Here is a 25,507-nt window from a genome sequence, read left to right as displayed (position 1 = left end):
CTAGAATGGGCCTCTTCCCCTCACCAACCATCACAGTGTGATCACTGCTGTGCTCACTTACCTTGAAATCTGTAATTCTCTTCCTTTACTCCAACTGTATACATCAGAGTAACCTCATCATCCCCATTGCCAGATAGCTTATCTTGTTCTGTGGTTTTAGTTACTTTCCCAGAGAGATATACTGCCTCTCTGTCATCACAGCTGTCACAGCCTTCAGGGTCATCTTCAGATGGGGTGGCTATGGTACCTGAGATAAAAGCAAAAACATCAGCTTGTTCTCAGGAATATCTATCAATTAAGTTACAGTTCACAGAGTCAGTGGTGGTCAGATGAAGGAGGCAAGAGGCAAATTCACTGCAAAGGAAAAAGAAAAACAATTTAAAATTCCTTTTAAAATAGCCATCTCATAAGTAACATGTTTTGGAGCTATTTTAAACTCTCACATCTAAAAAACATTTTTAAAAATGGAGGTATAGACGGGAGGAGCCAAGATGGCGGCGTGAGTACAGTAGCTGAAATCTCCTTCCAAAACCATATATATTTTTGAAAATACAACAAATACAACTATTCCTAAAAGAGAGACCAGAAGATACAACAGTCAGGCTACATCTACATCTGCGAGAACTCAGCATCTCACGGAGGGGGTAAGATACAAGCCGTGGCCTGGCGGGACCCAAGTGCGCCCCTGACACCAGCTCAACAGTGGGAGGAAAGGAGTAAGAGCAGGGAGGGAGAGGGAGCCCAGGACTGCTAAATACCCAGCCCTAGTCATCCACACCGGGAGTGCACACAGTGCATGGTGTGCTGGATATTAGGGAAATGGAACAGTAAAACCTGTGAGCAGGTTTATGCAGCGAGTGCCCTTGGGACAAAAGAAAAGTCAGTGCTTTTTGAAAGTCTTAAAGGGACAGGGGCTCCACAGCTGGACGGAATCATCCCAGCACACTCGGCCCAGCAGGCTGGGAACCCTGGGGAACTTTGGGTGCCCTGACCCCCTGGGTGGCAGTGCAGCTCAGAAGACCCTCACGGTGATAAACAGCCTCCCATCCATTCCCCCTCTGGTGCAGCCCAGCCACAGCAGGGGAGCAGCCTGAGAGTGGCCACACCCACAGCAGCTGCCCAGAGCCTCCTCCTCAGCCACCTGGGCCAGACACAGAGGCCCCATCAGTGCGCGGCTGACCAGCACAGACAGAGGAAGCTGGGACAAGGTGCGAGGGGTCACTGTTCTTGCAGGAGAGCACAACCGGCACGCCTGCCACTTCCCGCAGGGCTCTAGGCTTCCCCGACAGCTGCCCTGCACACGGTGGCTCAGGAAATAAAACCGGAAGCTGCTCCCTGTGTACAGGTAACTGGCACAGGCAGCGGAGAAGGGCAATGAGACCAGCAAGCAGGAAGAGATTTTGTTTTCCCAGCTAAGACATGCACTACCTGACTACAGCTACCTCTATCACCATGAAAAGGCAGAAGAATTTGATCCAGTCCAGAATTATCCAGACAACCCACAAGAAGGAACCTGGGGAGATAGATTTAACCAATCTTCCTGAAAAAGAATTAAAAATGAAGGTCATAACCATGCTGATGGAGCTACAGAGAAATATGCAAGAGCTAACAGATAAAGTTGGGAGGGAGAATACAGAAATAAAACAATCTCTGGAAGGACTTAAGAGCAGACTGGATGAGGTGCAAGAGGCTGTTAATGGAATAGAAATCAGAGAACAGGAACACAGAGAAGCTGAGGCAGAGAGGGATAAAAGGATCTCCAGGAATGAAAGAATATTAAGAGAACTGTGTGACCAATCCAAACGGAACAATATCCACATTATAGGGGTACCAGAAGAAGAAGAGAGAGAAAAAGGGATAGAAAGTGTATTTGAAGAAATAATTGCTGAAAACTTCCCCAAACTGGGGGAGGAAATAGTCTCTCAGACCATGGAATCCCACAGATCTCCCAACACAAGGGACCCAAGGAGGACAACACCAAGACACATAATAAATAAAATGGCAAAGATCGAGGGAAAGGACAGAGTATTAAAGGCAGCCAGAGAGAGAGAAAAGGTCACCTACAAAGGAAAACCCATCAGGCTATCATCAGACTTCTCAACAAAAACCTTACAGTCCAGAAGAGAATGGCACAATGTATTTAATGCAATGAAACAGAAGGGCCTTGAACCAAAAATACTGTATCCAGCACAATTATCATTTAAATATGAAGGAGGGATTAAACAATTCCCAGACAAGCAAAAGTTGAGGGAATTTGCCTCCCACAAACCACCTCTATAGGATATTTTAAAGGGACTGCTCTAGATGGAAGCACTCCTAAAGCTAAATAGATGTCACCAGGGAAAATAAAATCACACCAAAGAAAGCAGACCAACCAAATGCTAACTAATATCAAAAAGTAAAATCAACTGCTCACAAATGCAGTCAAAGGAAACACAAAAGAGGAGAGAATAAAACACCTAACATATAAAGAATGGAGGAGGAGGAATAAGAAGGGAGAGAGATAAAGAATCATCAGACTGTGTTTATAATAGCTTAATAAGCGAGTTAAGTTAGATGGTTAGATAGTAAAGAAGGTACCCTTGAACCTTTGGTAACCACAAATCTAAAGCCTGCAATGGCAATATGTACTTATCTATCGATAATCACCCTAAATGTAAATGGACTGAATGCACCAATCAAAAGACACAGAGTAATAGAATGGATAAAAAAGCAAGACCCATCTATATGCTGCTTACAAGAGACTCACCTCAAACCCAAAGACATACACAGACTAAAAGTTAAGGGATGGAAACATATTTCATGCAAACAATAGGGAGAAAAAAGCGGGTGTTGCAGTACTAGTATCAGATAAAATAGACTTCAAAAAAAGAAAGTAACAAGAGATAAAGAAGGACATTACATAATGATAAAGGGGTCAGTCCAACAAGAGGATATAACCATTATAAATATATATGCACCCAATACAGGAGCACCAACATATGTGAAACAAATACTACAAGAATTAAAGGAGGAAATAGAATGCAATGCATTCATTTTAGGAGACTTCAACACACCACTCACTACAAAGGATAGATGCACCCCTATGTTTATCGCAGCACTATTTACAATAACCAAGAAATGGAAGCAACCTAAGTGTCCATCAGTAGATGAATGGATAAAGATGTGGTACATATACAATATGGAATATTACTCAGCCATAAGAAGAAAACAAATCCTATCATTTGCAACAACATAGGTGGAACTAGAGGGTATTATGCTCAGTGAAATAAGCCAGGCGGAGAAAGACAAGTACCTGATTTCACTCATATGTGGAGTATAAGAACAAAGAATAAACTGAAGGAACAAAACAGCAGCAGAATCAGAGAACCCAAGAATGGACTAACAGTTACCAAATGGAAAGGGACTGGGGAGGATGGGTGGGAAGGGCGGGATAAGGGTGGGCTAAAAAGAAAGGGGGCATTATGATTAGCATGTATAATGTGGGGGGGGCACAGGGAGGGCTGTGCAACACAGAGAAAACAAGTAGTGATTCTACAACATCTTACTATGCTGATGGATAGTGACTGTAATGGAGTTTGTGGGGGGTACTTGGTGATGAGGGAAGTCTAGTAATCAATGTTCCTCATGTAATTGTAGATTAATGGTAACAAAAAAAATGGAGTTATAATTGACAATATAATATGTGTATTTTAGGCATACATGATATATTTGTATATGTTGCAAAATGATCACCACAATAAGCCTAGTTAACATCCATCAGCATACACAGAACATTTTTTTTCTTGTGATGAGAATGTTTAAGGTCTTAAAAAACTTTTTTTTTTTTCACTTCTAAAAGCTTGTATCTCTTTCTCCTTATTTGTAAAGGAGAAAAATGAAGTAAAGCTCTTCTGTGAATTACAGGGTAGTGGAAATTTTAATGTTCTTGAAAGCAGAGCAGTTATTTTTTCGTAATGTTAATTAGCCAAGCAAGTTATTAAGACATGATTTCAATTCACTTTCTTTAGTGGGGAAGCTATTCAGTGCACATTTCTAATCATGCTCTTTAGGTCTGACTATGTCATCTGACAGGTACTATGAGAGCACCTAGGATTTATGGGCAGACTTGCTTCAAATCCTGGCTCTGCCAGTAACAGGGATGTGCCTTCAGCGAGTGAGTGAACATTTCTGAACCTTGGTGTCCTCTGTCTGTAAAATGGAGATACTAATATTTTCCTTACAGAGCAGTCATGAATATTACAGTAAAACATGTAAAAGCATATGACATAAAAGAGGCATTCAATATTTGAGAAGAATATACTGTTTTCATGTAGTGTGACACTGCTAATGAGGGAAGGCATTTGATGGGAAAAGGCCATACCTATAAAAGTCAAAATGTCTTCAAAAGTGTAGTATTTGAGAAAAAATGAGGGAGAATAGGTAAGTTTGGTGACATTTTTATGTTTGAATAGTCAAGTTTCTACATCCTCTTTTCATGTTTTCTTCCCCTGTTTATGCCACTTACAAAGTAAATATAAATATAAAGAAAGCATCAGGAAGAGAATTTATACTCTCCATAGTATAATTTTTTAGAAAAGTATCTTCTTGGTTTATTTGCATTGCACTTATTCAGAATTTATTCCATCAATTTTTTTGAAGATGATAATGTGATAAGTAATGATAAAGCCCTTTTTGGCATTAATTTTTTATTTCTTCCTCAGTATTAAAAAATTAATATATGTGTATACACACACACACACACACACACACACACACACACATCTTACCATGCTTCATCCCAGCATTAGATTTAGTGGTTCCAGGGTGGAAGGTAATTCCACCATATGTAGGAAATCCGTAGTGGGGGAAGCCATACCCTGAAATGGCAAGTAAGACAAATGAATCCTCATGATGATTTTTTTTTTTTTTTACGAAGACTCAACAAACCTTACTGTCCTTCTCTCAGGCAGGCAGAGGCTTTGGTGTGAGAGAACAGGGTGCCAGATAGGGTGCTTCTGTTGAGAGTTAGTAAGACACACAGTGGGGGGCATGGGATGATCGGAATCCCACTCTGCAAAGTTTACATGCTGGCAACCCAGGCAGCTCTAGGCTGGGGGTGGCGTGTGAGGAGTCACTGCTGGAGAAATCTCCCAGCCCCACGCGGAGGGGGCGCTCACAGTGAGGGGCCACCACCCCAACTCAGACTTGCCAGCACAGAAGACAGTAACACACCCTCTGGAGGGAAAAACTGAACCAAACAAAATACAGAGAAATATACTGACACCTCAACGGAAACATGGCTACCACTGTTCATTCTCACACATTTTTGGTGGAAGCATAAACTGGTTAAAATTATTTGTGGCTGTTATTAGATGTCATACTCTCTGACATAGTAATTTTATTTCAAAGAACCCAATTCACAGAAATAATCTGGGATAAAAGAAAAGCAATGTGGATAGAGGAGTTTGGTACAGCATTTTATGTAAAAACCAGAAAACAGCATTCAATAAAGTTATGGTATGGTTTGTTTACTTGATGAAATAATACAAGTCATTAAAATGATGCTTAAAAAATTATGCTAATGTAAAGTTTGTATTACCATGGGAAATGGCTTGTGTTAACTCGTTAGGGAAAGGCAGCATATCTGACTCAATATATACAGTCATGATATGATGACAATAAATAAATAATACATGTAACTGAACTGAAATACTCTGCATAATGAGGATCAGAGCTGTATCTGGGGAAATGCAGATATGTACTATATCGTATGCACAGAAAAAAAATTAGAAATAGTTAAGCTTTGATGGCAGGATTTTATGTATTTTGCAAATTTCCTACATATGTGGTATATGTAACATGAAATCGTTTCAGTGTTTCTCCAAAGAATACCTAGACAACCATGCCAAAAAAGAGAAGAGAGAATATACAGGAAAACATTACCAGAGATGTTCTGGGCATAAGTGACCCTGAGTGACTCTTTTTCTTCTTACAGTTTTTGTTATTCTCTAAATATTAGAAAATGAACATGCCCCTTTTTGAAAAAAATGTATTTGTTGGGCATTTTAATGATCACACACTATAATGTCAGCCACTGAGCCCACAGACGAGCTGGGAAATGGAGGAATACGAAAGTGCCTCCCAAAGAGAAGAAGCTGTAGAGAAAGCAGACCTGGCTCGTACCTGGGCCCGCACTGCCGGCGCCCCCGCCGCCGCCGCCGAACATGCCCCCGCCGCCGGCCCCAGCACCGCTGCCGCCGCCGAAGCTATCGGAGAAATTGGGCATGAGCTTCTGCCGCTTCCTCTGCACTTCCTCTTTATCTGTAGTTAAGGGAAGAGAAACCAGAGGAGAAAAGATTAATTCAGTTCCACCACTAGCCACAGAAAGAATATTGATTCTGACGGTATTTTTAAACATCTTAAAGGGAAACAGAGAGTCCCCGAGGAGGAAGAGATGCCACATTTCAAGAAGCATAATATTTATTCCTATGGATTCAGAGACTGAGAACCAGCCTCAGAGACCACAGAACAGTACACACCCAAATCCTCCCTGCAAGTTTCTTAAATCCCCAATGTCATTCAAATTAGTAAGAGACTAGATTGCCCATCAAAGATTAAGATGCAGAAGATACTGAATATGAAAAACATTATTAAGCATTTCACAACTATTACTAATCAGCTAACATTTATTATGCATCTACTGTGAGCTAAGTGCTAAAGTATATCAGAGAAATAGACATAATGTCTTTGCTGTCAAGAACCCTCTGATATGATTTTAAGGCTGTGGGGAAAGATTTAGAGAGAGAACACTATAATGCTATGTATGTTAAATTCTTGGTGCAAACCAGTGTTCTAGGAGTTTAAGGAAGGACTTCTAGGGAATCCTTGTGGCTAGAAACTCAGGAAAGGCTTTCCAGAATCAACTTTATATCAAGGAGAGGACAAAGGGAGGATGTTCTGGGAAAGGGACATAGAGGAAAGTAATGAAGGAAACAATGTGCATTGCATGCTTATGAGAACAGCAGTGGATCAGCTTAGCTGAAGGGAAAGTTTAATATGAGGAATTCTTGAGAAATGGGGCTGATGTGGGACCACATTGTGGAGCACCTGGATTATGAACCCAAGGGATTTAATTTATAGGCAGAAGAGCCACTGAATGTCTTTGAACTGGGGAATGATGTGTACAGGATGTTTTATTTTAGGAAGATTCATCTGTCATTGGTGATTAGGATAAAATAAAGAATCAAAGTGAGAAGCAGAGATAGTGCAGACAGAGAATGATGGAAGTTGTTCCTGCGTGGTCCCCATAATAATACAAATGGGCGGGCCCGGAAGTACAGTGAAGGAAGGATCTGTAGCCTTTGGTGACCAATGAGATATGGGAAGCTATAAGTCTAAGACCACTACATGACTAAAAGAAGGAGATGTCCCCTGAGATTTTTGTCCAGGTCTGGATGCTATGTAGACTTTCTCCCCCTATTCCTCATGTGGTTGTTCTGTTCCCTTTTGTGCCTCCCTATCTAGCTTCTCACCCACCCCACTGGCCCTCCAAGCTCTGTCACTGGTTTTGTGGTCTGCTATTGTATTCTTGTTTCCTGTTTCCCTTTCTTTCTCTTCTCTGATTTGCCTGCCACACATTTTTTTCTCCCTGCTCTCCTTTGGGCTGAAGGAGTGAAGAAAGTTTTTTGTTAAATACTCAATGCTGTATTCTTTTTTTCAATCATCAACCTAATACTTAACAATCATCTTATTTCTAATTCTTCAGTGTCAATTTTGATACTTGTTGATGTTCAAAAAAAATCTTCACTTCTAATTCTGTGGTTGTTTCAGTCATCTGAGGGCTAGAAAGAATGCTGTTTACTGATTATCTCTCCATCACCTAAGTGCAGTTGAAAGACTGAAGCAGGGGAAAGTAGGGTAGCAAAGTATACTTAAAAATAGTCATTTAAAAATTTATGATGTCCAGACTTGTTAGGAAGAAAAAACCAATGTGGGTCAACTCTGAAGAAAATGTGCCCCCACTAGAAAGGGGTAAGTAACCTCACAGTGGAGAAACTTTAATATTTTCCTTATCAGAGGTTTTGGACAAATTTATAAAATTTCTCCATCAGTTGTACCAAAACTAATAGTCATGCTTATTACTCATCTATAAGCTATTGCCCTCATATAGATTGTTAATTCATTAGCTATATGAAACACAAGAGGGAAGCAGACATCTTCAGAAATAAATGTTACCTACTGACATGTCTTCTAGCAAAGAGATCACTTGGTATTTACTCCTTGCTATGTACTCCTTCTGACTTATAAACAGAGATGATTGCTGGTTATATTTCACTGTAAAGTGGAAATTTTGGGAGTCAATTAAAAAAAATTATTCTATAGCTCTTAAGATTTCAATGACAAGAAACTGATACAGAAAATTCCATATGACAAGCTTTTTTAAAATAAAAGAAACTGCATGGAATTTCCATGAATTGAACAAGGAGGTTTTTTTAAAATTAAAATATCATTGATTACAATCTTATGAAGGTTTCATATGAACAACATTGCGGTTTCAACATTCATTCATAGAATCAAGTCCTCACACCCCTATTGCAGCCACTGTCAGTCAGTGTAGTATGGTGCTACAGAGTCATTACTTTGAATGTGGAGATTTTCACACTAGGTTTATCTGTCCTGTGGTCTGCCTTTGACAGTGGCACCATAGGAAGTACTATGAAACATTAACCTAGAAAGGACCTAAGAGTCACCCACTATAAGCCCCCTTTCTACAGAAGAGGAAAATGAAGTGAGGATGATAAAGGGACTTGTCTGAGATCAGGTCAGAGAAAAGGTCAGATCCAAAGTCTAGTGAGAGTCTCATTACATTAGGCCAGTGTGCTTTGGAAAACACTCTGAAATACCTTATCTGCCTTAAATAATAAATAACTTAAGATAATAGTTTAGTTCATGAATATAAACTTTTATCCTCTGCCACCTTTTGCTGTGTGTGTGTCTTATAAGTCTCTTATTCTCACTTTTCAGGTTCTAGTGTGCCAGTAAAGATGCCTGCATCTATCCTGACCATACCTTTCATAATTTAAAGATTATGATGGTTTCTAGTATCCATCTTTTCAGAATGAAAAGTCATTATGGTCTTTGCTTTTGTATATAGCAGTTTCTCAAGTGTCTTCTTCCTTTGCCAATCATCCCTTTTTTGATTCTCTTGTCTCCCCTGGACCCAGCCATCCCCTCTGTGTCATAGAGGACGCAGAGCTCAGGGCTGGGTGATTCTGTACAATGAGACAGATGTGTTCTGCTTCTTTGTCTAATGCCTAACTCACTAGCACCCAACAAATTACTAGTCTTTGGATTAGGATGGCAACTGGGTTGGTCAGTCAGTAAGTTAGCTTTCAGATATTTAACAAGTATCAACTAGGTGACTTATACTGTTCCAGATGCTGGAAATGTAGCAATGAACATGAAAGATCAAATTTGTGACTGAAAGTATATTCTTCCTACTGGAGGTAGAAAGAAGACAACAGACACATAAATGACACATAAATGAACAGATAAGACAACTTCAAAAATTGATAAAAATAATGAAGAAAATAAAATTAGGCAATGAAATAGGGAGTAACTACAGGGGATGGGGGAGATGGAAGTGTGTTCCATGACTTCAAGGTGTCATTGTATAATTTGGCTTGTATAATGTGCATAAAAGTATACAATATAGAGAGAGAACCAAGATGGCAGCGTGAGTAGAGGAGCAGAAATCTCCCAAAACCAAATATATTTTTGAAAATACAACAAATACAACTAATCCTAAAAGAGAGACCAGAAGACACAGGACAACAGCCAGACTACATCCACACCCATGAGAACCCAGTGCCTTGCGAAGGGGGTAAAATACAAGCCGCAGCCCGGCGTGACCCGAGCACCCCACAGCCCAGCTCCCGGCGGGAGGAGAGGAGTTGGAGCGGGGAGGGAGAGGGAGCCCAGGACTGCTGAACACCCAGTCCTAGCCATCCGCGCTGGAGCGCAGACACAGTGCATGCATGGGGTGCTGGATACTAGGGAAACAGGACAGTAAGATCTGTGAGTGGGTCCCCGCAGCCGGTGCACTGGGACAAAGAAAAGCGAGTGCTTCCTGAAAGTCTTAAAGGGACAGGGACCCCACAGCTAGAAGGAAGCGCCCTGGGACACTTAGCCCAGGAGCTGCGAACCTCAGGGAGCTCTGGGTGCCCGAATCCCCGCAGCGCAGCTTGGAGGCCCCTCACCACGATAAACAGCCTCCCGCCTGTTCCCCCTCTGACGCAGCTCCGCCATATTGGAGCAGCAGCCTGAAGCCAGCCATGCCCACAGCAACTGCAGAGCTAAATAAACTCCATAGCGGCTGGGCAAGATCAGAAGCACCATCTTCATGCAGCTGCCCAGCACAAGCCGCTAGAGGCCGCTGTTCTCCCAGAAGAGGAAGGCCATAAACTGGCAAGAAGGGACTTTCTCTTACCCAACACACATGCCAGCTCCCCACAAATATATCTATCGCCATGAAAAGGCAGAAGAAATTGATACAGACCAAGATCACAGAGGCAAACCCTGAGAAGGAGATAGACCTAACCAGTCTTCCTGAAAAATAATTAAAAATAAAGCTCATAACCATGCTGATGGAGATGTAGAGAAATACGCAAGAGCTAAGGGATGAAGTCCGGAGGGAGATTACAGGCGTCCGGAGGGAGATTACAGAAATGAAACAATCTCTGGAAGGATTTATAAGCAGAATGGATAAGATGCAAGAGGCCATTGATGGAATAGAAACCAGAGAACAGGAACGCATAGAAGCTGATGCAGAGAGATAAAAGGATCTCCAGGAATGAAACAATATTAAGAGAACTGTGTGACCAATCCAAAAGGAACATATCCACATTATAGGGGTACCAGAAGAAGAAGAGAGAGAAAAAGGAATAGAAAGAGTATTTGAAGAAATAATTGCTGAAAACTTCCCTAAACTGGGGGAGGAAATAATCGATCAGACCATGGAAGTGTACAGAACTCCCAACAGAAAGGATCCAAGGAGGACAACACCAAGACACATAATAATTAAAATGGCAAAGATCAAGAACAAGGACAGAGTTTTAAAGGCAGCTAGAGAGAGGGAAAAGGTCACCTACAAAGGAAAACCCATCAGGCTATCATCAGACTTCTCAACAGAAACCTTACAGGCCAGAAGAGAATGGCATGATATATTTAATGCAATAAAAGAGAAGGGCCTTGAACCAAGAATACTGTATCCAGCACGACTATCATTTAAATATGAAGGAAGGATTAAACAATTCCCAGACAAGCAAAAGTTGAGGGAATTTGCCTCCCACAAACCACCTCTACAGGGTATTTTAGAGGGACTGCTCTAGATGGGAGCACTTCTAAAACTAAATAGATGTCACCAGAGAAAATAAAATCACAGCAAAGAAAGCAGACCAACCAAATACTAACTAAAGGCAAAAAATAAAATCAACTACCCACAAAAGCAGTTAAAGGAAGCACAAAAGAGCACAGAATAAAACAACCAACGTATAAAGAACGGAGGAGGAGGAATTAGAAGGGAGAAAAATAAAGAATGACCAGACAGTGTTTAAAATAGCTCAGTAAGTGAGTTAAGTTAGACAGTAAGATACTAAAGATGCTAACCTTGAACCTTTGGCAACCATGAATCTAAAGCCTGCAATGGCAATAAGTACATATCTTTCAATAATCACCCTAAACGTAAATAGACTGAATGCACCAATCAAAAGACACAGAATAATAGAACAGATCAAAAAGCAAGACCCATCTCTATGCTGCCTACAAGAGACTCACCTTAAACCCAAAGACTATAGGAACAAAGAAAGACTGAAGGAACAAAACAGCAGCAGAATCATAGAACCTAAGAATGGACTAACAGTTACCAAAGGGAAAGGGACTGGGGAGAAAGGGAGGGAAGGGAGGGATAAAGATGGGGAAAAAGAAAGGGGACATTACAATTAGCATGTATAATGTGGTGGGGGGCATGGGGAGGGCTGTGCAACACAGAGAAGACAAGTAGTGATCTACAGCATCTTACTACGCTGATGGACAGTGACTGTAATGGAGTTTGTGGGGGGGACTTGGTGAAGGGGGGACCCTAGTAAACATAATATTCTTCATGTAATTGTAGATTAATGACAACAAAATAAATAAATTAATTAATTTAAAAAATTATACAATATACATTGCATAATTTTGGTTGTATAGTTTGGACTCATTTTCATATACTTACTCTTATGTTAAATAGTCTGCTACTTTTCTGATCAGTTACATGCCTTGTTGATTATTTCTCCTTGTGATTATTTCATCTTGGGATTTTACAATCCGAAGGTTTTAAAGACTAATTGTTATCTTGAGTAAAACAGTTCTAATCTCACAATGAGTCAGTCACAATACATGTTGGCCATTCTTTCTGTGGAGCCCAACTCCTAACTCTTAATTTTCTATATGGTTTTTCTTACATGGTTTGTGTTGCATTGAGCTTCTTATCAATGATAGACTTAAAAGGTAAGTGCTTGTGGCATATGGGTGGGATATGGAACTTTCAGGAGACCCCACTCTCTAACCCCAGCCTCTTAACCCCGTATGACTGTGTAGCAATGAAAGTCATAGTCTGAACATGCCCCTGCTGTGTCATACTCTTTTGATGTACAGATAGATGAGTAAATAGGCAGTCTACAAACCAAGCTCAGCTTTGAATGTTTCTAGGCTCATGCACGAGTAGGTAAACTGTGTTTCCTTTCTGACATGATTCTCTGTTAGAAAAATGGGTATTATTTTGGAGACATCTATTAGGAAAGAAATCTATTTTTCTTTCTTTAGAAAGTCCAAAAAAACTTGCCATATTTCTCTTCTGTGTTTACTCTTAAAGAAGGATGTTTAATGCAAGGCAATAACTTTCAAATTTTATGCAGACTGAAGCATTCAGAAGACCTCAGGCTGCTGCAAGTGAGTAGAGGGGAGAGCGCTTCTGTGAAGGCCAAGTGACCAGGCTTTTCACCTCGACTTTAGCCAGAGCCCATCTCATTTATGTACTGGGATTTTGCATGAAATTTCATGTGGAGAAAAAGAAGGCAACTCTGCTGATGGTGTTTTCACACCACCAGTAATGGAATGCACTATAAACCTGACCCATCCGTGAGGAGGTCACAACCTCAGAAAAGAAATAAATACTTATGCAACCATTTCTTAATGCTCCTGCCACACCATGAATTCCAGGAAAAGCAAGCCCTCTTCAAAGAGTACCTGTCACAAGACTCAACGCCTGTGCGGACTTTCCTGCGGCCCCTCTGTGGTTTCCACCCTCAGCCAGGCCCTGGGTGCCCGTGGCGGCCACCCACTGACCTCCCTCTAGGGCCTCATTTCCCTCTAATCCAGGTGTTTCTAGTTTTGTTTGTTCCCCAGCCTCTTTTGCAGACTGGAGAAGTCTCTGGATCTCTATTTAGAATCATAGTTTTCAATATGTAAAATATAAAATAGGTTACAACAAAGGCTAATTATATTGGAGTACATTTCTATCCACGGACCCCTTGGCCGCCAGAGGACTCTAGGTTAAGAAATACCTTTGAACAATTACCAAGTTTTGGGGCCTGTTACACTCATTCTGAGGGAATTCTCAGTGCTGGATTTCCCAACCTGCCCTCTGCAGTTGCAGTTCTGCCTCTTAATTGGCCTATTAGGAATGTGCCACATGAACATAAAATGCAACATGTTTTAAACTGAGCTCCCTCTCTGCCCACCCAAACCTACTTTTACCCCCTTGAATCTTTCATCAACTCAGTCACACCACAGGGCTCCTAAGGTGGGGATTCCTAGAACCACAAACCTCCTGAATTTCTCAACCAGCATCGGGGTCCTCTTGAGGCCATCACGGCACTGCTTCTCGAGTCCACCTCCTCCTTTTGTTCCCAGCACTAATGCCTTCACTAGCTTACCATCTCTCACTTGGTTCTTGCATTAATTACTCTTCTGACTCATTGTCTGTGGCCAATAGCCTCCTCAGTGTGTTTATGAAAAAGAGCCATCATTCCAAATCCAAAAGGCCTGGTCATTCCCATCTCCAGAATCAATACAAACTGCCTTAGCTGCCAGTCAGAGCACCTCAGAGCCTGGCCAGGCCTCCCTTTCCTGCCAGGCCTTCAAAAGTCCATCTCAGCACTTGTAACACTCGCTGTCCCCTGTCTACACATGGACTGTTCTGGCTCCTCAGGTTTCCTAAGCCCAGAAAACCCTTTTCTTCTGTTTCACACCTGACTCCTGAAATCCACCCCCAATTTTAAGGACTGAAGACAACTTCTTCGTGGTGGCGTCTTTGGAATCAAGCATTTTCCTCAGCATTCTCTATGTGTGGATGCTTCACTTTTGGGATTTATCAAAATCGTAATTTTCATTCTAACTATTTAAGGAGACTAATATCTCCCCTTCTCGGCATGTCATTTGTGAGGAAAAGAACGGCACTTCATTCAGTTTTATAGTTCTGCACAGCACGGTGGCTGGGTCTTCTGTTCAACTGCCTGAGGCCCAGTGACCGAGTGGCTGGTTCTCCTAAACAGCAAGCGTTCTCTCTTCATCTGAACTGCCTGAACCCCGAGCTGCTCAATAAATGGCAGGTGCCCAAATTCAAAGACAAATTCTCCAATATCTAAATATCATAAGCTTGATGGAATAACATTATTTTAAAAGGCTGGACTTTATTTCCTGATTCCCCCAGATAGTATATTCTCTTCTCTCTTTTCTAAAAATAAGTACCATGGACCCAGAGGCCAGTTTCCAGGAAGCTGTTCAAATGAAGTAACTAACCGATCTTTTCTATTCAGCTTGTCCTCTTATTAGAACAAGCATGAGAGTTTAAACAACTGAGTTACCTTTGATTTCAGGGTAGTAGAGAAAAGGTTTTGGTTCACTAGTTTCCAAATCAGATTTCCTCCGAAGTTGGACGAACACGGAGGCTGGTTTTGTAATGTTGACATCCTTATACTTTGGAGTTTTGAAGACGATGGCAAACTGCAGGATATAAAGATCCAAATGTTGGGGTAGGACTACATTTTTTTCCAGCATCGCTACTCATTAAATACATTCTTTATGCCCAATGTTTAAACACAGTGCATTAAACCATACAGCATTCTAGAAAAAGTTACAAACTCAGAATTTTATCTCCATACATTTTAATTGGCACTGAATTAAATGTGAATTTGAAATGTAAGACTATGTCAATATATTGCAAATCTTTATTATTTCATTTGTCTAATATTTCAAATGTCTTCCAGTAAATAACCATATGAATAAAATAGATTGCATACACCTCCTTCTCCTCTTCCAAATCAGCCTTAAAAGCTTCTAAGATTATTTACAGCACCATGAGAAAGACTGGCTGTAGAAAAGAGAGATGAGGAAAGTGGTACCATAGGTCAGTCAACGAGGAGAGGAAACTAAATTCTGCAAGGGAGACATCATAATAGAGTCCATGTATTTTGAGGTGAGGATGGCCAAGGCTGTAGGCTTCTATGGGGCATCCTGTAACACTCTGAGACAGCCTCCTTTTTCATTCCTGGTAGTGCTACAACAGTGAGGCATTTTTATAATTTTTCAGTTTGATTTTTTGACTATGTAATATACTCACAGGGATCAAGACTTTATAAAATATAAAAGGGTGCACAACGGCGTACATTGACAATTCTTGCCACTCCTGTCTCCTATCTGGTGATCCCTAATGTGTACCTGCCCCCAGATGTCAACACAAATAAGTTCACTTCTTTTAGATTTTTTTCAGAATTTCTTTATACATGTGCAAACATGAACATAGAATCTTTTTTACATACATTTTGTTTTACATCTATAAAAAATTTTAATGTATCTTGGAGATCTTTCCATAGTAATTCATAGAGTACTCATTCTTTTTAATAACTAAAATATTCCATTACATAGCTACACATAATTTAACTGACCACTTATTGATGGATGTTTGTTTCCAATTTTTTTTTTGTGTGAATATAGTATTCCTCAGTCACTCAGAGTAATCACTAAGATAGGGACAGCATTTTCATTCCTTAGTAATATACTCAGTTGTCACTGGGAAGTCTTATCATGACATCAGCTTCAACTAGAAGACTCTTCCTTTCCACATTTTTCACTAGAATACCCTTTTAACAGGCCTTACCATAATTACCTGGTGGTACATGTTACTGACTGACTGTCACCCTAAAATTTACATATTGAAGCCCTGGCCCCTACTGTGGCTCTATTTGGAGTTAGTGCCTTTGCAGAAATAATTAAGGTTAAATGAGGTCATAGGGTAGAGCCCTGATCAGACAGGACTCATGTTCTCATAAAGAGAGACACCAGAGGGCCTGCTCTCTGTCCACCACATGAGGACACAGCCAGAAGATGGCTGTCTGGAAGCCAAGAAGAGAGCTCTCCCCAGGAACTGACCCTGCTAGATTTTGAATGGGACTTCTAGCCTCCAGAACTGTGAGAAATAAATTTCTGTTTTTTAATCCACCCAGTGTATGATATTGTTATGGCATCCTGAGCAGACTAATACAGACACTGAAACCACTTCCTCTGAAGGACCTGAGGGCCGCTGACTTACAGCAGTGAGGCGGTCAGACACCCAGGTCTCAGAGGCAGTGGACTAACAGAGCCTCACCCGTAACTCTATGGTAGGTAACTGCTGGAAGACCTGCAAGAGTCTTAAACCTAGTACTCTTTTATGAAAGTTAAATATATATGATTTTTCCTTTTTCACATATGGAAACTAAGTACTGAATTCTAACAAGGCAGAAAATATAAAATCAAAACCATCATCATCTACTTACTTGTCTATGAACATCTGTGGGGGAAAAATCTCCAAATCCTTCCCAGATTCCACCATTTTCCTCCTCTTCATAAAATCGAATCTGGATGTCATCTGCAAACAGTTGTAAATAGTTGTATTCAGGTGCATTATTTTATATAGTGTAATAATTTTTATAAACATGCTGAAAAATAAAGCTGGTTCAGGATTCTACATACTATGTACTTACATTTTTTTAAAGTAATTAATATAAAATAGATATGTGAATCATTTAAGATTTTCATAAAACACTGAAGTTTTTTTTATTGGTTATCACTGTAATGGGCCCCAAGCTTCATTTATGAATGAATAAATGCTAGATTTACCTATCAGTCTGAGTTTTCTCTTAACCTTGACCTTCCCACTTCTCCATCCCCAAACCATTTCACTCCTGAGAAACATGAAAGATAGTGAGGAACATCAGAATCCTAAAAGGTGGTTCATCTTGATATAGATCTACATTATAATAATGTTAAGAAGTTTACTATATGGTAGACACAGTTCTAAGTGATTTATATTTATATATTAACTGATTTAATCCTCACAACAACTTTGTGATGCATTGTGATTTAACCCTCAACTTTATGAGGATTAATATCCTCATTTGTCAGAAGAGAAACTGGAGTCTAGAGAGGTTAAGTAACCTATCCAAAGTTAAACAGCTAGTAAATGGAGAAGCCAGGATTTGAACACAGACAATAAACTTTCAAACTCCAGGCTATTAAACATTCTACTCTGCTGCCTCCCTATGATACTTTATTAGTCCATTTTGAGAAATTTTTAAAAATATTATGTTGGTCAAACCCTTTGGATTAAATTAGAATGCCTAAATTTCATACTTCAATCATGGATTCTACCTCTGCAGATTTATGACAATGTAAGTCAGTCATGTTGGCATCTAGCTTCCCATTTCATAGGAAGGGCTGAACTTTTGACTTATAAAAACTGAGTTTACATTTCTTCTTAAACAGATTTAAAAATATTAGGGTTGGATAAAACATCACTGGTCCATTCCTTTGCCTTCAGATAGGACTACTGTGGACCTATTTATTCAGATTCTTTAAGCTAGGTACAAAATTTCTCTTAATAAGCTATTCTAATGTAATGATAATGATTAAGAATCACATTTAGAAATAAAGGTACTCAGATTGTGATTACTCACAGTATGCACACCCAGGAATCTAGAAATGTGCATTACTTGGATTGAATGCGTTAAGAGAAAGCTGATGCTGCTAGCAGGATATGCAGAGAAAGTGTAAACGTTTTTTGGATAAAGAAATATATACCTTTACTTTGAAGTCTGATCTCATTTTTTTCCTGAAGTTTTATGGCAGGACTTTTAGCCTTGAATGGAAATTTTCCTCTTTTTTTTTAAGCCCTAATTCTTTTATTTAGGGGCTTTATTTTTAGTTATGCATCTGCTTACTTTGAAAATGCTCATTACTTTGTAGTGAGTAGATCTTTATTTTCCTATAGTTTCTATCATTTTATTTTAAATATGAGTAAAGTTTGAGAAAATAACAAAATTCCCACCAGCTTTTGCTAATTTATCAAACTTGTACATAATGAGAGATAAATGCCAAGAACCTTTCTGAAAGTGAAATTATGAGAGAAATATGTTCTGAGAATTTCCCTGTAGTTCTTATTCTCTTTCTTTTTCTAAACTGACATTGTAATGTCATGTGAAAATATTTGGAGAAGCTCTCTCAGTGTTGCAGTGAAGCACTGTGAGATAAACAAAATAAACAATTTCATACTATGTAAAACATTATTCTGTGCAGGTATAAGTATGAAGCATGGGCTATTACTTAGTTTAAGATCAGATACCAGAGTATAAGTATAAAAACACTGAAATGTCACTGATTAAAATTATCACTATTTTCTTATTTCTGTTGAAAAATTTAAAATTAATTAGTTGAGCTAAAAAAAATAATACAGACGTCTAAATATGGGAAAGTATTATTCACAAAATTGTTGTTTCATTGCAATGTAATTAGTCAAGAAAATGTCCTACTATAGGAAATGATTCATTAAAATGTGGCAATCCACTTGAAGAAAATTAATCGTTAAAATTTTGTTTAGAAAAAAAAGTAACCCAGCCAACTTAAATTTGGAGGAGGTGAAATGTACATATTTTTTATAGAAGTTCTATGGCAGAAGAGGGATATTACTGGGTCCAATGCCAAAAACTAACTTAGACACACTCAGAATTTTATTTCACATGATGAGCTCAGGGCATGTATTTACCTTTTTGAACCTTGTCACAGAGAAGATAAATTTCTTCCCCTCCAGTTACGCATCCAGCTGTCCTGTCCATTCTTACAATTTTCAAGTTGGATGCATTGGGGGCTTCTGTGCATGGGAGAAAAATAACATCATGATTTATCCTCAGCTTCCCAAGCCATTCTCTATGTGGGACTCTATCCTTTGTACAATTAACCGAAAGAAAGTTTGAATAGATGCTTTCACTAATAATGCCTTAACAACAATACAAATCATACAAAAATGCCTTCTGAAGTACTTCTTGGGCATAGGTTGTTCATTATCACCAAAACAGAAGAGGCAGAAAGGAGCAGTATATATTTCTCCCACTAACAGAGCAAGAGAGGTTAACACAGAAAGAGAAAGAGCTTTTCTGATGTTTCAGGAAGTACTAAGCCAAAGGACTTGTGGGATTTCAAGTAGGTCGACACTTTAACTTCAGCCTTATTTCCATGATACTGATTTATTATTCACAAGAGTCCTAGAAATTTAAGAAAAGCATATTTTGCTTTTTATTTTTATGCATTCTTAAATTATGCATTACTTTTTATTTTACAGAAAAGAAAAATGGAGATGTTACATTTTTTTCCCTCATGCACTAAATTAGAATTCTGTGTGGTTAGGGGGCAAAAGTTTCGTGTGGTGTAGTCTAAGGCTTCCCTTTTTTTTTTGGCTCCAACAGCTGCATTTTAAGGTGATCTTTAGCACACAAGTCTACATCATTTTATAACTCTTTCACTTCCTTTCGAACTTGTTTAAATCAGAGAAATCAGTTAGTTGTACTTGGAACATGGACTTTTCTGCTTAGACTAAACTCTATAAACTTTTAATGAGCCTAAATACTGCACTTGCAGGATTTTTAGAAATATCTGTTTAATATATCTCATGCATACCAAACAGGAAATTTGCATGGTAAGTGCCGAAGACCACTGTAAAACTCTTAAAAATATTCTAGGAACTATAGACAAATAGAGTTTTGAAGTCATATACTCTCCATACTGTTCAGTCAGCTAACTTGAAGTTCCTATCCTGATAAAACTATAACATGCAAAATGAAGATGGATAAGAATAGTAGTTGTTTTTTATGAACTTCTCTTCAGAGCCTCAACAGAAAGCCCAAGATACTTTTCCCACGTTAAGAGTACCAACAATATATTCTCATAGCAAAAAATCCACGAATAATGAGATTTGGCATCACATGTAAGACTAAAATGCACATCGGAGGAAGGAGAACTATATTTATTTAGCAACTCAGCATTTTCACTTTTAATCTAGACATTGACTTTTTAAGCTGGATTTTAGTATTCCTGCTTTGCAAATGATAAACCTGCAGCTGCAAGTGACTAAGTCGTTTGTCCCAGGACACAGAGCTAATAAGTAACTGCCAGGGCAGGGATGGGAATCTGTTCTTTACCTCATGATAAACTGCCTCCTGCTAGAAGTCAAGTACTCACTGCTGTCATAGATGGCATCTGACACCACAGGCTCGAGGCGCCTTGTGAAGCTGCCCGTGCTGTCTGGAAGAAAAGCTGTAAACATGAGCCGCACCACACTGAGGTCCATCTCCTTTGTCTGCTGAAGAGCTGCCTGGCGGATGATCTCCTTTTCCCGATCTAGGACCGCACAACGGTGCATTCGTGCCCAGGGAAAGAGAAAAGCACGAACATTTTAGACAGGATGATTTTATAAAACCCCAATAAAGATCATAAAATAAAAATATGTTTTTCTTTTGCAATCCCTCATATTGCTAATAAAATTCTTATTTATGTTATCCAAAATTAACGGCATCCAAAGAAGACCTGCATTTTCTCTGGATTACAGTAAAAACTGTCTTATGTGTATCAAACTGCCTTTCTCCTTTCCAATCTTACCCCAACCTCTCTTTCTTTCCCCCCTGTGGTAAGAGTTAAAGGAATAGAAGATGTGATAGAATGGAAAGCAATAAGCCAGTTATACATCAGTTATATTGAGAAATATGAAAATTAAGTATTCCAGAAGCTCTTTGAGCTCAGAGACTGTGTTCATTCCACAGCACCCAGCACAGTGTCTGGCACATTCTCCATACTCAGAAAGTACTTGTGAAGGAATTAAATGACTCATTTGCATTTGGCTCCTTCCTTCCTTTCTGATGGAGCTTTCAGGCTGATGGATATAGTTTTACTAACTTACAATATCATAAGAGGTGATAATTCAAGTCATAAGTATTATAGAAGAGCCACAGATGAAGAGATATGGAATTTCAAAGGAGGGGATAATCCAGCGGCTTTGGAACAGAAGAGACATTTGCTCTAAATCTCAAAGGGATGGTAGAACTTGCACTTACGAAGAAAGTGAGTAACGGCATTCCAGGAAGAGGGAATGTCAAGAACAGAAAGAATGTGTGAGTAAGGAAGTGAGAATTATGGCGCTCCTCTGGAGCAGCTCTGTCTGACATAAAGGGCATAGTGGGGAACAGCTGGAAATGCAGCCGGGGCCAGCTCTCAGGAGACTTAAAATGCCAGCTTGAAGATTTTGTAGGCAGTGGGGAGACACTGAGTAGTGAGATCTAGGCTTTAGTGGGATCTAGCTGGCCATAAGGTGTAAAGTGCTTTGGAAGTGGAGAGGGATAGAGCAATGAGAAGAGTGGAGCAGCAGAGAGCACAGGATAGCTGGACCACAAACTGGAGCTGTAGCGCAGGTGACGAGGAGTCAAAGATGACATGAAGGTTTTGAGTCTGGATATCAGGGGGTGAAACATGTTTAGTGGAAAAATGATCAGCCTTGTTGCCTGAGTATGAGAAAGAGAGGTGGCCATACTAAAAGACAACACATACGTGCAGAAATGGTGTATGTGGTGGGACAAGGAAAGGGGCTCAAAGAAAAAAAATGAGTGAAGGCAGGAAAACATAAAGCACAGCATTTTCATGATAAAGAGAATAGTTTATAACATGCCTGAAGAGTCCAAAGAAAGATTCCTTATAATAAGGTGAGCTGGGGAAGGTATAACAGAGGGTGTTCATTGTACCAAGTCTTGAATTATGAACTGGTTTTGACAGGTTGAAAGGGGAAATGTAGGGTGTTTTAGGTAGAGGAAGGTACAAATATGCAGCAGTGTTCAGGTGGCAGTGACGGGGAGAGGCGGGTGCTGGGAGGACTGCGGAGGAGGTTGGGAAGGTGGCTGGGCCACACTGAGAGGCTTTGTATGCCAGGCTACGGAGCTGCAAATTTTATTCAAAAGTACCCAATGCCATCGAAGGTTTCTGAGCAGGGAAAGGGAGCAGCTTGGCAGACAGACTTGGAGAAGGAGAAACCTGGGGCACAGAGATGAGCACCTAGCCCACACACAAGAAAAGCAGAGCTTGATCTCAAAGCAGCAAGGCTAGGAGGGTGACACTCACCTGTGAGCTGCCGGTCGCCTCCACCTTCTGCTTGCAAATAGGCAAGATCAGGATGCACCAAGAGTCCAGGATTGTAACCCCTGGTACAAGCCTCTGTCATTCGTGCTTCCAGGGTTTCAAATACTTTTTTCTTTGTCACATGAAGTATACCCAGGTTTGCAAAGCTGAAGAAAAAACAATAATGGCAACAACAATCAAAAGTTAGGCAATCACTACAGAGTCTGGTTTCATTTTAGCAAAGTGGGTTTAAAAAAAAATGCACAGGCCCTCCATCTCTGGGGCCCACACAACAGTCAAACACAATACAATTTCTGCAGTGAAACATATAAAATAGACCCACCAAATGGAATAATAACGACTATAAACAACTGAACAACAGGTCAGACTGGGTTTTCCACCAAATGAGTTTGTGGTAAGCTTAGAAAAATCTTCTGTTTTTCAGAGTTCGTTAGGTTTCCAAAGCATGATGACAGGAATCGGGTATGTAAGTCTATATGCATAGGTGTGTGTGTGTGTGTGTGTGTGTGTGTGTGTGTATTTATTTATCTTTTTAAGGAAGTTTTACCCAGACTCCTTTTAAAGTATTTTCCAGGAGAGTTGTATAAAAAGAATTTTTAATTCCAAATGTAGTAATAAGTTTTCTAACCTTTTTTTAAAGGGTAAGAAGAATATTACATTTAGAAGGACTTGTGGGTTTTTTTCTGGATCACCCTTGAGTTTCTGGATGGGATTTAAAGTCTAACCAGAATCCCATCTCTTCCTGGGTTATCTATAAGGTTGGCGTTAATTATTACCACTAGAATGTCATCTAATTCTACATGTACTCAGGCCTGAAGGTATATCTGTAATCAGAGATGGAGAACCTTTTAGCTCATGAAGGTTACACCCCCATAGAGACAAAATATATTAATAAGCTAAATAAGCTAATGTAAGGGATTTTTAAGAAAACATATAAAATGCTCCAGCCATTCATTTTTTAAATAAAGTGCATGAAACAAATTAGTATATTCAATGAATGCATATAGCAAACAAACAAAACAGCACTTTACCAAGGAGATTCATTCATTCAACAAAGGTGCCAGGTGGTGTCCTAGGCACTCTTGTCAGCAATGAGGGAATACGTACCTTCATAGAACTTATATGCAGGTGCAATCACAAAGAAGAAACAAAGAAGCAAATTTTACAGTATAATTTACAAGGTAATAATGTCACCAAGAAAAATAAAAAAGGAATGGAGGACAGGAAAGGTAGTGATAGAAGGCACGATACTTTAAAATAGGGAGAGGCCAGAAAAGGTGACAATTAAGCAGATGTGAAGAAAGTGAGGGGGAAGACATGGATATATGGAAGAAGAGCATTCAAAGCAGAAGGAACAGCAGGTGCAGAGACCCTGAGGTAGACCATGCCTGGTGCTTCCAAAAGACAACAATGGCAAGGAGGTCAATGTGGTTGCAGGAAAATGAACAAGAAGTCAATAGTCAGTGAGTAGTTCAAAGAGGTAAGTGGGGGCACAGATAATTTTTTAAAGCCTTTTAAACTTTTGCAAAGACTCCTCTTTGATTCTTTTATACAGAAAGAGAAAGATTAATTGGAGAAAGATAGAAATGTTATAACAAATGAACTGAATGAGACAAAGAACAAGATAATATAGGAAAACAAGACAAACTAGGGAGAGAGAATACAAGAAGTAAGGCAGAATGAGATGAGCCCTCATACAGAGGCCCTGAGAAAGAATGAGACATGCATCCAGTCAGTGACAGAAAAACGTGGAACAGCTGAGACACACACAGAAAAAAGAATACACCAAGAGAATATAAGCCCCTTGAGGGCAGAGATCTCTGGTGCCTACAATAGTGCTTGACATGGGTGTCTAATATGTGTCTACTGAATGAATGCATGAATTAATATAGCCCAGAAAAATATTCAATATGGCATGCTGATGTGCATGGAGGCACAGGCAATTTTTCAGAAACAACACCTTCTGCTTTTGGCCTTCTAGGCTTTAGTACCATACAGACTATCCACACAACAGGAAAGCAAGGTGATGGCAGTGATGGGCCCCTATGCAGCACTTTATACTTTACCAGCTATAAAGTGCTTTTCTTTTATAAATATTATTTAATTTAATCCCTGTGAAAAAGGAATCATCCTTATTATTCATTATATGAATAATGGATTTACTTTGGTAATAAACAAAACAATACAGAGTCAGTCTTCTACTTGTGGTAATAATAGAGTAACAGAGACTGGATTGAACCTCTCATCTTAAACAACAAAATCAGCATGAAAAAAAAAAGGTTTTTAGACATGGGACAACAAGCAGCACAGAATGGTTATCCCTAAGAAAAGGGAAACAAACAAGGAGAATCCTATAACTACACTGGCTTACTGCGTAGTTTCCAGGACAGAAACTGGCAATCTCCCTAGCTTGGGGGACAGAGGAGGCCAAAGAGGACAGAATTCACACAGGCAGGGCACCAGAGAGGAAAGAACCACATACAGAGAGACCACATTCAGGAGCTCCACCTCAAGCCTTCAGCTCAGCGCTGATCAGAGCATGTGTGTGAGAAAGGGACCCGAGGCTAGGAAAAGAACCAGCAGAAAGCAGCAGGCACAACACTTCCTGGAGCACACACAGGGCTGGAACCGTTCAAGGCGTCTTGTAACACATGAATCATCAGGGTGAATATTCAGAAAGGTATTGCCTTAGTAATAGTGTCAAATCAACCCTAGACTAAAGGCTGCTCTGCTCTCCCTAACTAAGCTTAAAAGTAAGTCTAGAAAGGATCAAACTGTTTCCAAATTTAATTTTATCCCAATGTTCAAAAATATTTAAAGGTACACAAAAAAGAAATCCACAATGCAAAATTCAAAATGTTTGCCATCCAACAAAAAATTACCACACATGCAAAGAAGTAGGAAAAATATAACTCATAATGAGGATAAAAATGAATAATAGAAACAAATCCAGAAATGAGACAGAACACAGAATTTGTAGATAAGTACACTGAAA

At 39.7% G+C, this 25,507-nt stretch overlaps 1 protein-coding gene across 2 annotated transcripts in view; it reads right to left on the bottom strand.

Moving 5' to 3' along the window:
- NFKB1 (nuclear factor kappa B subunit 1) overlaps positions 1–25,507 on the bottom strand; it is a 108,244-nt gene that overhangs the window by 19,340 nt on the left and 63,397 nt on the right. For both annotated transcript variants that reach the window (XM_036879193.2, XM_057502475.1), the window contains 8 exons: positions 22,495–22,658; positions 20,572–20,730; positions 19,103–19,207; positions 16,839–16,930; positions 14,889–15,027; positions 6,166–6,303; positions 4,770–4,859; positions 62–247 (listed from right to left, as the gene is read on the bottom strand). In XM_036879193.2, the coding sequence (XP_036735088.1) occupies positions 62–247; positions 4,770–4,859; positions 6,166–6,303; positions 14,889–15,027; positions 16,839–16,930; positions 19,103–19,207; positions 20,572–20,730; positions 22,495–22,658 (1,073 nt within the window). The remainder of the gene's footprint in view (positions 1–61; positions 248–4,769; positions 4,860–6,165; positions 6,304–14,888; positions 15,028–16,838; positions 16,931–19,102; positions 19,208–20,571; positions 20,731–22,494; positions 22,659–25,507) is intronic.

The sequence above is a fragment of the Manis pentadactyla genome, chromosome 5 (assembly GCF_030020395.1).
Source record: "Manis pentadactyla isolate mManPen7 chromosome 5, mManPen7.hap1, whole genome shotgun sequence".
Taxonomy (NCBI): Eukaryota; Metazoa; Chordata; class Mammalia; order Pholidota; family Manidae; genus Manis; species Manis pentadactyla.
This window is presented reverse-complemented; position numbering and strand designations above follow the sequence as displayed.